The sequence below is a fragment of the Sturnus vulgaris genome, chromosome 1 (assembly GCF_052056855.1).
Source record: "Sturnus vulgaris isolate bStuVul1 chromosome 1, bStuVul1.hap1, whole genome shotgun sequence".
Taxonomy (NCBI): domain Eukaryota; kingdom Metazoa; phylum Chordata; class Aves; order Passeriformes; family Sturnidae; genus Sturnus; species Sturnus vulgaris.
The window spans coordinates 72,897,931-72,912,671 of record NC_142243.1 but is presented as its reverse complement, the minus strand read 5'-3'; the positions used below and the strand labels follow the sequence as shown (position 1 = coordinate 72,912,671).

The window sequence follows — 14,741 nt, the reverse complement described above, 5'->3', positions numbered from 1 at the left end:
TATTGATTACAGTGTTTGTTTTCCTATCTCATGGCTGTTTCCAGTAAATTGGTGCTGAATCTTCAAACTGAAAAAATATATAGATCTTAAGTTCATATTGTTTATTCATAAAAAGGCATTTCTATTGCTTTAGAAGATAACTCTCCTCTACATTGTTCAGTTTTTCCTTTTTCGGTTATTTAAGAAGAAAAGATTGTTAGGCCTTTTTATTTTTCTCATCTGAATGGAAAAAAAAGATGGTTTTTAGTCCTTCTCCAATTATCAGAAGAATCACTCTATTCTTTCTCAATGTTTAAAAATGTCCTTATTTCCCTAAAGGAAAACACCTAACAGTTTACCACCCAAACCAACATTCTCTTCACTGGAAAGCACTGGTTATAGGATTTGGAAAAGTCTTGATAGGCCATGTTGAGAAAAAAAAATGCTGGAGATACTTATACTCTTGAAAAGTCAACCTGTAGATACTATACCCATAACCAGAAAAAAACCCAAAGTTCTCTATGAAAAAATACCTTGCATGAGCTGTAAGAGATATGTTCTTCATTAAAAATCTGTAAGGCTCTCTGCAATCTCTGTAAAAACACAGAATTTCAGATGTCCCTATTCTCCATGTACTTACTCATTCTAAAGTGTACTTAGTCATGAGAACGCAAATTACAAATTCAAAGAGAAAAGCAAAGAATGTCTGTCTTTCAGACACAGTACCTACATTTGCATCAGTCCTCAACCTACAGCTTTCTTCCATTATGACACCTCCTTTCAAAAAGTGACGAGGACATTCCCTAATTTAATGTTCAGGTAATGCACTCTTCATAATGATCATTACATTGACTATGAGAATGAGCAAATTGTTATGGCTGATCAGACATTTAAAGAGTTCTATAAGGATAAAATTATCCTTCATCTTCACTCCATGCTCCCATCCCAACCCAACTATTAACCCAGGATTTTGTTTTCTTAGCTCTTTTATAAATCTGTTCTCATCCTCACCAAGGCAAGGGAAGCTACATTCCAGTGGTAAGACAGTACTACTTTGAATAGAGCCAAGGAGTTCAAGGAGGTAGCTAAAAGTTTTTATCTCTGATGTGGATGTAAACATCTAAACTCTGCTGGTGACCCGAAAGGGCGAGCAACACGATTGCACAAGATTCTTATTATTTTAGATTTCCAGTTTGAGGCTTTTAAACATAACCTCATTTTAAGTTAGGTAATATTGGTACATCTTCACTTTCTCTGTGTGTTCTCCAATCACCTGCTTGAATTGCCTTTTCTGTGGTGTTTTTGCCTCATTCAAGGCACAAATCCTCTTCTAGGAATAAATCAGAAATGTGTAGAATATATGTAGACTAATCAGGGACGTAAAGATATTGATCTCATCCCTGTTAGCACTGGCTTCACGGTGCCCATAGTCAGGGCTATCTATGGCTGTTGCGATGGAAGTTGCTGCATGTAAGATTTCAGTTTCAAGTGTTGCAGAACTAGAAAGGCAGGTGGTGAAAGTGTCAGGAGAATGCACAAAGAGAAAAGCAGGTCCTGTGGATAAAACATGCATTCTGTCCCATGTAATTTAGTCCTAGTTCTGTTGTAAAACTTCTGTTTGATACCAAGCAAGCCATTAAAACATAGTGAAACATGAATTCTAAATATAACTTTGGAAAGACAACTCAACATATTGGGTATCTAGCTAGAGGTACAATAGCATCTAGTATTTACACCTGTAACAAGTATCAATAAAATGCAACTTTAAAGATAAAGGGTACTATATTCTCTTGAGTTTTTAAATCTAGGCCTCTTTAATTGAACTGTAAAAGTCAGTGGACAACTCTAACAAGATTTTCTGTAATTTCATGTCCTAATTACACATGGGTAGAGAATGGATAACCCCCCCCTTATTTAATGGGCATTTTGCAAAGAAAAATTATTGGTTCTTAAAAAAATGGTGACATTGAGTCTATCACTGAAGTCCACAAGGAAACAGTGTATTGATCACATTCTCTGAAAGCAAAAATTTGGGGGAAGAACTAAATATCATAATATCAGTCCAAAAAATTACCAAGAATATATTACTCTAAATATTGTCATTCCTTTCTCCAGTAATTTAAACTTAATTGTGTCGCTGTCTTCATCTAATCTATAATCAATGTTTTTCAGATCAACGGAAGGAATGTCTCAGTAGTTTAGAGAAATAGGAGGTCCTCTCTCCCAGATTTTCATGTGAAGAATCTTGTTCAACAGCTGTTCCTTCAAGTGATCCCACTTTCCTCCATGTGTTGAAAACTAAGCCCTTTTATCTGCCTGCACTACAAAATGGGGAAACACAACCCTCAGCTCTGGAGTGTTGGAAGTACAGATTGCAATAAATACTTTTTTCTATCACTTCTGTTTCTCCATTTCAACTTAAATATCTCAGGCCACTTAGAAGACAACAGACTGAGATGGAGATGAGGAAGAGGTGAGGAAACTAAGAGAGACAGAATTTACAGAGAATAACAGATTACAAGGATGAGCCACACCCCAGAAGCTGAGGGCAAATGAGCATAGGATCAAAATAGGAGAAAAAAATATTAGGTGCAAAGGGATATTATGCATTTCAGATCTAAACTGCCAACATAATTTGGCCATTACAGAATTTTAAACCATCCAGTTGTCTTAGATCAAGAATGCCTGGATTATAGAAATATGAGTAGGATTAATCTCAACTTTCTCTAAGCAGCTGCAGAATAGGTGACATAATGCCGACCAGTAAAAAATAAGTCAACAAAATAAATCAGATTTAGACTTTGATTCAGCTGACCAGACATAAGCATCTGCATTAGGATGAGATGAAGCATGCTGGGAATTCCACCAACGATGCTATCTTTCCTTTGATTGTGAAAAAGTGCATAGGATGATTGGATCCGGCGTTAATGCCCACAGCACAGACCTTCCTATTTAGCCATATCAATCCCACCTTTTGAAATCCTTTAGTTAATCACTGGCTGTATCTCAATGACTAAATGCTTCCTTTCTAAGCCTTACTCCCAAATACTAAAAGGCAGATAATCACCTTAATGTAACCAAACACAAGTTACTGATAGTTACTTTATTATCAAGAGTCATGATCGTGTGGATAATTCTCTGCATATCAAATACGTCTGTGATCCCTCAGAGCAAATCCTAAGACATGTAGACCCATTCCCATCCAATACAGATCTCCATATTTTCAATACTGTAAACTTTCAGCTAGCTGCGACCTATCCCCACAGCTATTTCAAATTCAGCTGTTCCACCATCTATGAAGATCTTTATAAACATTACAGTGGCACACAACAAATTCAAAATTGAGTTGACCTTTCAAATGAACTTGATTCCATTATCTGTATTTCTCTCATAAATTAGAACATTCTTTATTCTGCTAAACAGGAGAACAATTGTCCTCCCGATTTTACCAGGAGTGCCACTAAGACAATTGTCCACTTCAAACTGGAAGCTCTGTATGCACATTGCAAAACTTCCTGCCTGGCTGACATTGTCTGGCTTTTTCCCAAGGTAGATTAACCAAGGCTGTTCAACCACCTCTGAAAACATTTGATGCCACTGTCAGAACACAAACTGGCTTGGTTTCCCAGTCTTCCTAGACTGCTGCATTCCTGCATTCCATAAAACTTCTCTTCTGGAAATATTTACATGCAATGTCAGGAAAGCCATGTAGGAAGTCGGCAACAAACAAAATATTGTTGAAATTCGATGTGTCCTGCCCTCAGTGAGAAATGTATGAAACATCTTTAAAAATAAGAAAGAAACAATAATTTTGACGATACATCATGCAACATTCGCACAACTTGATTTTTTTTCTAGAGAAAGCAAGATGAGAGCAAGCTAACATGGAACCCTGTGTAGCAAAATACAACTGCAAAAACCCATCACAAATATCGGGTACCTCTCAGATGCTGCAACCACAGCACTGTCACATGGTATTTTTGAATAGTGTGATTGATTCTCCTGAGAAGTCTTACCAAGCAACAAGGACAAAAGGTTAGAATGGAAGGAAAAAAAGAATTAATGGCAATGCAAGCAATGAATATCTGTAAAAGAAGAAATTCTTTCACTGAAGATGAATTGTGGAACATGGTCAGAACACTAAAAACAAGTGTTAACTGAGCTTTGGCTCTTCCCTTGAAATACTAAAAATGGAGAAGTACTGATGAACAGTATTTCTTTTGAATCATCCAGAAAATCAAAATGCCTATGACCTGGTTTACTGCAATGGTGAGACCCTTAGTACAGAATAAGATGTTCTACTTCTATGCCTTTGCAAAGCAAAGTGACATCTTCAGCAACCACTGCTGCCATCTCTTTGCTATCATGTGAATACCAATTACCTTCAAAGACTGTCCTTCAAAGGGAGGCTACAACAGTGACTTTATGCTGCGTACAGTTCAAAAATTATTTGTCCCACTTCCTAGGAATGGTGATTAAATGCTCATCTCCAGAAGGCAGTCACAGAGTTACTACATCTTAACCATCTTAATTTTGTATGTAGGCCCATCCTTCAACCAATGATCCTGCTACTATCACTGAACGACTCCCTCTTTCACCACCTGAGATTAAGCCTAGCCCTTAAAGATATCAAGGAGTGGACTAAAAGCCTTTTTGTAGACTAGTTAGAAGATTAGGAAAGTATGAAAAGTATGAAGTTCTTAGATCTTTTATCTGCACAAATGATGTCCTTCTCGAAGACCAGTAGAGAATTTCAGTTATCCAGATGAAGGATGTTGACCTTGGAGACACTGCCATATTTGTCATAAAGAATGGGCAGATTAATCAAGTCTGAGAAAGGAATCTCCAGCTCTCTCTACATAAATCATCCAAAGCCCGTAAATGGACCAACGTTTCCCAAATGAGTATCTGCTGGACAACGGTTCAAAACTTGTCCAACAAAGTAGAACATTTGAGACCACTTTTTTAGAAAGACCTTTGAAAGACTTTGGGAAAAAAAAAACAAAACAACTTTGGTCAAAAGTGGGTTGACACAATGGGTTAGTCAGTTACACAAACGTGATGAACTCTTGGTCAACCTGTGCTGTTCTGTGGCACAGAATGGCTCCCTGGTGTGGCATGGAAATGGAGACACTGGCTGGAACAAACGCTGTGGTATGACAGAACACAGAGTTTGGCATTCCTGTCCTGACACGGGTTTTGTCCCACCCTTCAGCCCTTTTCTAAACTATGCCTTGAAGAATTTTCTCTCGAAGAAGTAAGTCGTTACATCTACCTTTGCGTAACAAAGCCTTCCATTCATCAGGCTAATGGCTCGCTACACAGCACCTCAAGTGAGGCAGCCCCAGATGACACACGAGGTGACAAGAACAGGTTGCAGGGTGTAACTAGCGATGGACTCACAAGCAAGTCAACAGTTCAGCTACTTTCTGTTGGCCCATCACCCCAGGGAGGCCTTGGCAGGGCCTTCCCGGCTTGGCAAACACGGTCAGCCGGGAGATGGAAGGCACACATCCGGTGCTGGCAGCCACCGTCGAGGGCTGCTTAGTCTCTTTTACGGCAAAGGCATCCAACCGAGGAAGTTTGGACGGGGAGGAAGCGCGTGCAGCCGCGTTATACATGGCGCTCCCGAAGGGCGACGGACCGGGCGACGGCGGAGCCCGCGGGGGAGCGGAGCTCGGGGGGCGGCGGAGGGGCGGGCACGGGCGGGGGCTCGGGGGCGTGACGAGGGCCCTGCACGTGCGTGGGGCCCCGTGTCCCGCCACCACCGCCCCGCTCCGAACTCCGCGCCCGTCCCGCGGGCGCATCCCGCACCCGAGGGCCCCCCCCGCCTCCCGCTCCCATCACCCGCGGGTTCCCGGGCGCGGCCCCGGGCGCGCGCCCCCGCCGCCCCCCGAGCGCCGCCGGGCTCAGCTGAGCAGACAATGGGAGATCAAAGCCGGGATGGGCTGGGGGGAGGAGGAGAAGGAGCGGCAGGAGGAGGAGGATGGTGCCGGGCGGGGGGGTGGCGGCCGGCGGAGCCGGCGGGGCGGAGAGCGGTGGTTCGCGTGTGGCGCTGCCTCTCTGCGCTCGATTAGTGTTCCTGGGGAGGGAGCGAGCGAGTGTAGCCGGCGGCGGACGGAGGGGTGCGGGGGGGCGGGGGGGGGGCGAGCACGCGTGTGAGTTCTGTGTGCGCGGGTGCGCGCGCTGCGTGCTCCCGCGGGCGCGCGCTCGGGCGCGCGCGCGGGTGCGTGCGCGCCGGGCAGTGCGAGGGCGAGCGGGGAGAGCGAGCGAGTTGCGCAGCTGCCGTGCGCGCACCCCCCCCGCCGCCGCCGCCGCCGCCGCCGCCGCCAGCGCCAGCAGCAGCAGCAGCAGCAGCAGGGGCAGGAACAGGAGCACCTCACTGGCATTTAACGAGCGGAGCTGCTAGTTGCGCTGGAGAGAGACGCGCAGGGAGGAGGAGGAAGAAGAAGAGGAGGAGGAGGAGGACGGGAAGAGGAGAAGGAGGAGGGGAAGAGGAGGAGGAGAAGAAGAAAAAGAAGAAGAAGAAGAAGACGAGGAGGGAGAAGAAGAGGAGGCCAAACGGACACCAACTGAAACAAAAGTATTTCCAAACCAGCACCCAACTCCACCTTGTGAGGCTCCCACAGCATGGCTTCCGAGGAACTCTACGAGGTAAGAGCCCCCGAGCCCCGCCGGCCCTGCCCCCGGCCCCGCCGGCCACCCCACCCCACCCCACCGCACCCGAGAGCGTTTTTGTTGCTCCCCGGGAGCGCCGCCGGGCTTGTCACCCACACTTGCCGCGGCTGCTGCCCCTTCCCGCTGGGCCCAGCGCCTGCGTGTGTGCCCAGCCTGGCCCCCCGCCCCCCCTTCCCTCCCCAGTTTTTTGCTGGAGGAGGACGGAAATGTGACTGAACGGAGAAGACGGCAAAGTGTTACCGTGGCCTGCGCTCCCCCCGGTCCTTTCCCCACGTTCACACAACACTTTGACTCCGGCAGGAGAAGGGGGGGTGCTGGATGGGGCGAGCAGCGCTGACAGCCCCGGCAGTGAGCACGTCGAAGTGCGAGCCCGGCGCTGTGCAAAAATGTGAGCAAAGCCGAGTTATTGCCTCTGTCCGGGCCGGGGGGGTGGGGAGGAGGGCAGAGGGGCTTTCCTCTTGGATTTGTGTCCATGCCAAAGTCCTGTGCCACCATCGTGTGCGTTGGCCGTGCAGCAAGCTGCGGCGGTGCAAAATATTAAAATTTAAACTCCTCGGCTCTTCGTGCTCCGACGATAGGGTTGAGGTTGCGAGAGTAGCCAAAAAGATTGAAAGTTAAGGCTCTGACACGCCATCCTTCACTCGTCACTCGGGAGGTGGTCAAAGCGTGTGCTGACGGGAGAGGGAGGTCTTGGGGTGAAGAAGGGAACAAGGTGACAGCCGAACTTTGAATTTCCTATCTTATGTGTGGCGATTTCACATCCTTGCCCTTAACTGAAGAGCATCATGGTCCTCTTGGATTGAACTTCCTTGTTTTTATTTTTACAAGAAGTCATCCTTGGGAGTGAAAAGCCATTGTTGTTTTGGAGCTGTTCTTGCCTTTTGGATAGAGAAGTGGCCTCCCAAAACAAAAACTGATCTTATCTGATAGTTAATATGCATCCAGACAGTGATCTATTAAAAATATATATCCAAAGGCTGGAACTCTTAAGGTTAAAAGGAGGCAGAGCCTTCAGGACACCTGACAGAAGATGTCTTACTATGCAGCTGGTGCAAATGTATCTCTCACTAATGGAGTTTCATCTGTGATGCCATCAGTGAACAGACCCTGTAGAAGTCAGTGGAAGGTGCCCTGGTGAGCTTGTATTTTAAGCAAGTTGACTGTCAAGCAGAGGTGCTGAACTGATAGACTAGAAAGAAGACCAAGGGCCTGTATTCCCAAGACAGATAAATCATGACTAATTGCTTTGGCAAGTTTCCCCATCCTCACAGTGTAGCTTAAGCCAATCTTGGAGGGATCATCCCTGGAAGTACAAGAGAAATTTAGGAACCACTCTGCGTCTCAAGTGATTGCCAAAAACTTCCTTTGACTTTGGAGAAAGTTCTGTTGGGTTTGTGGAGTTGGGCCTGTAGGCTGTGCTGCGGCCTGTACTCGCTCTTCGTGTGTTGCTGTGTTTGACCAAAGATGGACAACGAGGTATCGGTTTTGATGGGCGCAAAGAAATGGCCAGGAAGATTCTGTTTGCTGGGCATTGGACTGGGGCTAAGAACGATTACTCTGCATGACCCTTCTTGGCTGTCTTAAATTGTGCTCAAAATGTTGGTTTGTTGGCTCCATAGTCTGTGGGGCAGAGTCGTCCTCTGGGCAGGTGGCCTGTAGTGGCCATTGCGCAAATGCCGCTTTTGAAAAACACCTGAAGAGATACTTTTAAATTTTAAAAATCAGACAGCTTCTTTAATCGTGCAAGTGCAAAGTTTATTTAAGATGCCAAAATTGCTCATGCTTTTGGACTCACTTGTTCAAGCTTTTGGATGTGGTCAAGCTGTCTCTTTTTTCTAAATTACTGCTCGTTTTTGACAAGTTTTGCCTTATAATGAATTTTCTAGCCATGTCTGAAAAAATCTTAAAATAATAAATGCTTTAAATATAGTGAGCACTAATTTGGGAAGGACATAGCTGCAAGTTGACCTGAAATGCTAATTATTAAGTAATTCAAACTGTTTTGTAAACTCCCTGTGTTATTGACATGGTTGTCTTATTTATAACTCATGCCATACAATATTGTTTGAATCTGGTGTTTGAAATCTGGTGCCATTTGTTATACTTCCATTTTTCCTTCTGGATCTTGATCTGGTGTCTTGATCAAAAATGTTGTGTAATCTATTTGCAATTGTTAGCTTAAGTATGAATGCCAACTATTTCTGTCATGATTCTTCCAAAATACAAATGAAAAATCCTTTTATTAAAAAATGAAGGTAAGTTGATTTTTCTTTAAAAAAAATTCTTAATGGATTTATTTGTTTGTGGGATTCTTTTTATGCTGGATGTCATCCCTGAGGAGAGGGAGCTGATCTCTATGTAGGCAAGTGATTTGGAATTCAAAGATCAAGACCTTGAAATCTACTAATGGACTGGCAGTGTGACCATGGGCCTGGCTATGTATCCTCAATGTCATTTGTTCCCGTGCATTTTAGAGGCTGTGATGAAGACTACCCACTTTTTTTTTTTTTTTTTTTTTTTTTTTTTTTTTTTTTTTTAAACTGGGGTAGAAACATTGAAATGACTTTTTTCTAGATGGAAAATGAAACAATCAGTAATGTTGCCAGCCTCCGTAGATGAGGTGAATAACAGCTTTTCTGTTTGCAAGTTTGTTGTTTATTTCCTCAAGGGACAATCTGTTTGTTAGTGAGGTGGACAGATGTGGAGAGGCTGGTGAGCAAGACAGGTGAAGGAAAACATAAGAAAAGGTGCATGGGGTTTTTATTTCCCCGAGTTTGTTTCAACAGGCATTGACATCTTATGGTACCTCTCTTTGTATGTCCCTGCTGCAATTTGTTAGTGTAGTTTTTGGAAAGTCCTTTGTACAGCCTTTGGGCAAATGGTAGAGTTACCTTATTCTTCATTGTGACAACTTTCCTTTGGCTTACTGACCTGTTTCTCGCTAAACATTGTTACTTGTTACCATCTTCACTGGAGTAATTAGAAGTAGACCTCGTTTCCGAGGTTCTTTTGGAAGCCAGCTACGTTTGCTCTCTCTGCAGTCAAATCCCTTGACCTCCTTTGGCAAACTCTTGCAAGTGATGTCTGGGATTGAAGTTACCCCGATCTGTGGTTGGCATGACAAGTTTGTTTGATGAAATGTTGAAATGATTCCATACAAGTGCTCCATGGGAGAGCTGCGTGCTAGCCAGCAGGTCAGAGGTACCAAGTTGCAGTTGGTAGACAAGTACTAATCTGTGTTGAGTTTGGAAGAGTCTCTTTCTTATAAAATTTCATAATTTGGTTTTGTATTAGGTGAGGTAGAAAGGCACTCAAGTTCTCTGCTGTTAGACATTGTATCTAGTCAAATTACTGAGTGTTTCTGCCTTTTTCCTCAGGGAACTACTGGTACAGCTGACACCCATAATACACATAGCCCACTGGATCCATTTGTGTAACTCTGGCTAGACTTGGGCCACAATTGCTACTCATATCAAAACACTTTCACTGGGTTTTACAGATAAGTAAACAAAACATTTTGTGCGAACTTTTGCTACCTATGCCTTGATGCCTTTTCTTGGCTCTGTATTTCACCTTGGCATTGGTCATAAACATAGTGTTTTAAGGTGTCTCAACCAATTTCCATTAAAATATTACAGATTAACATATTGTAATTTCTGTCAAAATTATATATTTTTGTATTTTTAATAGAATGGAAAATACCTTTTATCTCTCTTTTTTTAATTCTTCCAGCACCTTGCAAAAAGCAGATGCATTTTTCATACTGGTGTCTAGTATTCTCAAGGTGATACTTCACTTCCAATGATGATTCAGTACTTTTGGTTTTATTTTTAGAACTAAAGCCTTTGACATTAAATTATACAGATACAGTGAAATTACAAACTGAAACAAATTTCAGGAGCAACTGGCTGAAGTTCTATGGCCTGGCATTAAGCTATGTGTCAGGTTTAATCACCTAATAAGTAAGCCCAAAGACACATATTCCAAGAAAATGTAGGCTTTGTATATAGAGTAGTGGCCACAAGTCAAAAAAAGTGATCCTGTGGGCTGTTCTTCATTTAGTGTGCTAAATGATAGAGTGTAGAAAACTGATGGAGAAATGCTGTCATTTTGTCGAAAATTTGATACTGCATAGGAATTACTCACTTAAGCCCAAAGTTTCTCTCAGAGCCCTAGTAACACTGCAGTGATCGAATCTTCATCATGTTTTGTGTGCATTTACTGGAAAGTTTAAACATTTGTTTTGCTTAAGTTAACTGAAAGGGTAAATCCATTATCTACACTATGCAGCTTGGAGTTGGTTTTTTTATGGCTATTTGATGAAAAATTACTATTAACAACAAATTAGAATTGGCTGTTCAGGCAATAATCATTTTTTTCCTCATTGAAATGGTTGTTTTCATTCAACCTGTTTTGCAGGAAGCCCAGATTGTCTTGGCATCTATCTTCTGCTGCTTGTTTCTGATGTGCTGATTCCCAAGACCTTGGTAAAAGATCTTGTTCATAAGGAGGGTGTTACAGTCATTGAGGTGTAATGCCTGAGTTTTTATGAGTTTATTTTGACAACTGATGGAAATGTTGCTGCTTGTTTCAGGAGAGGTGAAATACTTAAATTTGCTTAACTGACCCTATCCAACTAAGTAAGACTAGGAATGTACATCAGTCGTGTTTGTGTAGCTTCCACCCCTTAGGAACTACACATCTAACTTAAAATAGAGTTGAGGATTAGCTGTTTATCCTCCGTGGGTGACTTTCACTTCTTTAAACCAGAGCACGAATGCAAGAACAGGAGCCACGAATGCAGGAATGGAGCCATCACATTTAGTGCAAGAAACTTGACTTTTCCATGTCCCTTGCCAAGCTGCTTTTCACCAGCTTGATTAGCCCTAGAACTCTGGACAAAATTGAGGACTAATGCCCCATCTGCTACTGGGGAAGTGCCTGAGCTGCCCCTGGGGTTTTCTCTGTGTGCCCTGCCATCCATGGTGCTGCTGGCCTGGCAAGGCTCGGGGCTGCTCCCAGGGTGAGCTCAAACACATGCAAGCAAAAGAATGAACCTCTGTCTGTGTCCTGTGTGGAATGCAAATGGTTCACCAATATGGAGATGTCTTAGCAGGTTTTATGCACAAAACTCCTTTATATGTACATGTACAAAATCAGTATAGTAAAAAAAAAGTTTTTATCTTTTCTGTATTACTTATTTTGAGTTGCTTATATCCAAAAGAGAAAAAAAAATGGGAGAAGGGAGAGAAAGTGGAAAAGAGATGCCTCATCCATAAAGCATGTGAGGCTCTGATAATTCTTGACCTTCAGTCTGTGTTTTACTGTGATTTAATTTCTTGAGTTTTTTGGTCAATCAGAGATTTACTACTGCGGTGCCAGTCACGTTTAGAGTTACAGAACAATTGCTTCCAACTTGCAAGTCTTCTATCACTGAAGGTTGCTTCCACTGTGCTGATGTTCAGTACCTCTTGAATGAGGATAAATTATCGGACACAAAGAACTTAATGAGACATGCCACAGTCCCTTGTTCTTCAGGAAGGTTGGTGTAGCTGGAACAGCATCAGTGATGCTGCGTCCCTTTTAGAGCTCTCAGTAGGTGCAGCTTCATTTCTTCTTGACTGCTGCAGCATTTCTGATCTGTGCCAAAGCAGTAGAAAAAATCAAGTTACTAACAGTTATGCTTTCATCTTATTCAACCAGAATATGTGATAATTGGATGTGCTGATCTGTTGGATATAACAGATAAGCATCCCTGTAATGCCACTCTTATTCTTCTGTAATAAATTTCAAATCTGCTGTTATGGGGCAGTGTATTATTTTTGTATATCTGTTGGAAGCACAAGCTCCACAAACTGTATTTGCAGGGTAAAAAGGGATGCACAAGTCTCTCCCTGTTCTCTTCTGTGCCTTTGAGGTTTTGAATGGCTGGATGCCACGTGATAGATATTATGGGTCAATAAATACAGGGTTGATTTTTTTTAAAATCTCAGAATAAAATATTTATAATTCACATATTAAACATACCATATGGTTTCTCTAGCAGTATGTTGTTAGTCCAGAAAATATCTTAAAAGTTTGGTATTTTATATTGTCAATTGTATTTTCCAGAGCTGTAGTATCTCTCTAAGAAGAGATTTTATTTTTCTAGTTTCTGATGAGCTTTTCGTATTTACACACAAGAGTTTTATGCTCTTTGAAATTATTTCTTTGAACTTCTCTCCATTACTTAGAGGAAAAGAAAACTGGCATGTTACTGGCTCAGTACACTATAAAGGCAAAAATATTTACTGTTTTCATAAACATCCTTAGAAGATTTACATGTGTTCCTTAATGGTGACCTGTGGCAGATACTTTTCAAGGCATCTATTAATATGTATGAATACATGGGATAGATGTGGATTAAAAAACATTTTTTAATCAGATTTACATTTTAAAGTTACTTTAAAGCCACTTTGGTAGGATTAATTGCAAAATAAAGCAACAATTTTCTAAGTATCTTTTAACTGTAAATTAGTTGTATTGAATAGTGGAACTACTGTAACTCAGTTTTGTTGTGATTCTTCAGTGAAACGTCACATTTTATTATCACAGTACATACAATAAATTAGTAAAGCTATGATCAAATCTTTCTTCTTGGCCATGTTAAGTCTGAGGGTTTGTTTCATTTTCTTTTGTGGGGAAAGATAAAGTCTGTATTTCAAGTGGCCTAACCACATTTGTAGTTGTGCTTCTCTAACTCTTCTGCCCCCACAGTTTCTTTAAGTTTGCACCTTTTAAGGAAGTTAAGCATTAATGCTCATTCTTTGCTGATTGTCATAGTAGCACTTGAAAAATCAAAACTGTTGTTTTTTAATATCCTGGATTGAAAGAGAAGGAAGGCATCTTCTCTTCTCTTCTCTTCTCTTCTCTTCTCTTCTCTTCTCTTCTCTTCTCTTCTCTTCTCTTCTCTTCTCTTCTCTCTCTCGTTTTGATTTTGCAGACATTTAAATACGTCTCTAAGCATCTCCACTTCCTGTAAAATAATGTATTAAGGGAATTTACTTGGTTTAGGAAAAAAGAAAAAATCTGGCTTTATTTTGGAGGTGCCACAGCTTAAAGTAAGTTGTGGGAAGTTATTGTGATGTATTTATCATGGAAAAATGTTACATGTACATTTTGTAAATAGGTATGTAGGGGAACCATTGAGGTATATTCTTAAGTGTTGAAATGGATATATATCAATTTCAAAATACTTTCAAGATTATGATGTGTTGAATTTTTGCATTCAGTGGATATTCAGAAATCTGTAATTTATGAAGTCCCTCCATTAAATGCAGTTCTTTAATGAAGCATCATCAGGATATTGATAACATTTTTGTTACCAATAACTAGATGTAGGGTAAAAAACAATTCAAAGTAAATTGTGAGAGTTAACTGGAGTATGTAGTTTGGCTAGTTGCTAAATCATGCTCATTTGTTGTGTTTTGATTTCAGCACCTGATTTTCCCCAGTTCTATGTATGTATAAAGCACAGATTGTGATAGCACAGTGTCACAATTCCATTTTACTTTAGTAGTGAGGTCACTTACAAAGTTAAAACCAACAGACCTGGGACTGTGTCTGTAAGAAATAATGAGAGTGTAAGGCTCTATGTATTGACACAAAAGATCCATCCAGTTCAGCAGCCTGATTCCTATCACATGTCCATAATGTCTTACTGTAGAGCAAAAAAATGGGAAATGTGGCACAGCAATAGTCATTGGGAGTCATGGCTGGGACAAGGCAGATTTCAGCCTTGGTTATAAAATACGGGCAGCATAATCTGAGCTGCCCAGATGTTCAGAGCCCACCTTCATTACCTGTGCACATCTGCCAGGGGGTTGTGGCTGCAGGCCACAAATACATTGTTCCTGAATTCTGTGTTAACCTGAACTCAGATTTTTCAAGAAGAGGTTGTTAGTGTATGTGATCAAACAAAACAAACACTAACTCTGTGTAAAACCTCAAGTCATATGCAGTGTATGCTCTAGATACCTACAGAGTCTTCAGTGCAGACTTGATGTGCTTAAGGACTGTATCCCAAAATAAAGTCTAGCTGGCAG

The 14,741-nt window shown here is 41.8% G+C and overlaps 1 protein-coding gene across 4 annotated transcripts in view; it reads left to right on the top strand.

Annotated features, from left to right (window-relative positions):
- The first annotated feature begins 6,183 nt into the window (after window positions 1-6,183).
- The window catches only part of CDYL (chromodomain Y like), a 103,747-nt gene continuing 95,189 nt past the window's right edge, over window positions 6,184-14,741 (top strand). The window contains exon 1 of one of the 4 annotated variants that reach the window (XM_088169888.1): window positions 6,184-6,633. In XM_088169888.1, the coding sequence (XP_088026014.1) occupies window positions 6,610-6,633 (24 nt within the window). In that variant the 5' untranslated portion in view covers window positions 6,184-6,609. The remainder of the gene's footprint in view (window positions 6,634-14,741) is intronic. The other 3 variants (XM_088169871.1, XM_014872389.2, XM_088169894.1) reach the window with 3 other exon arrangements.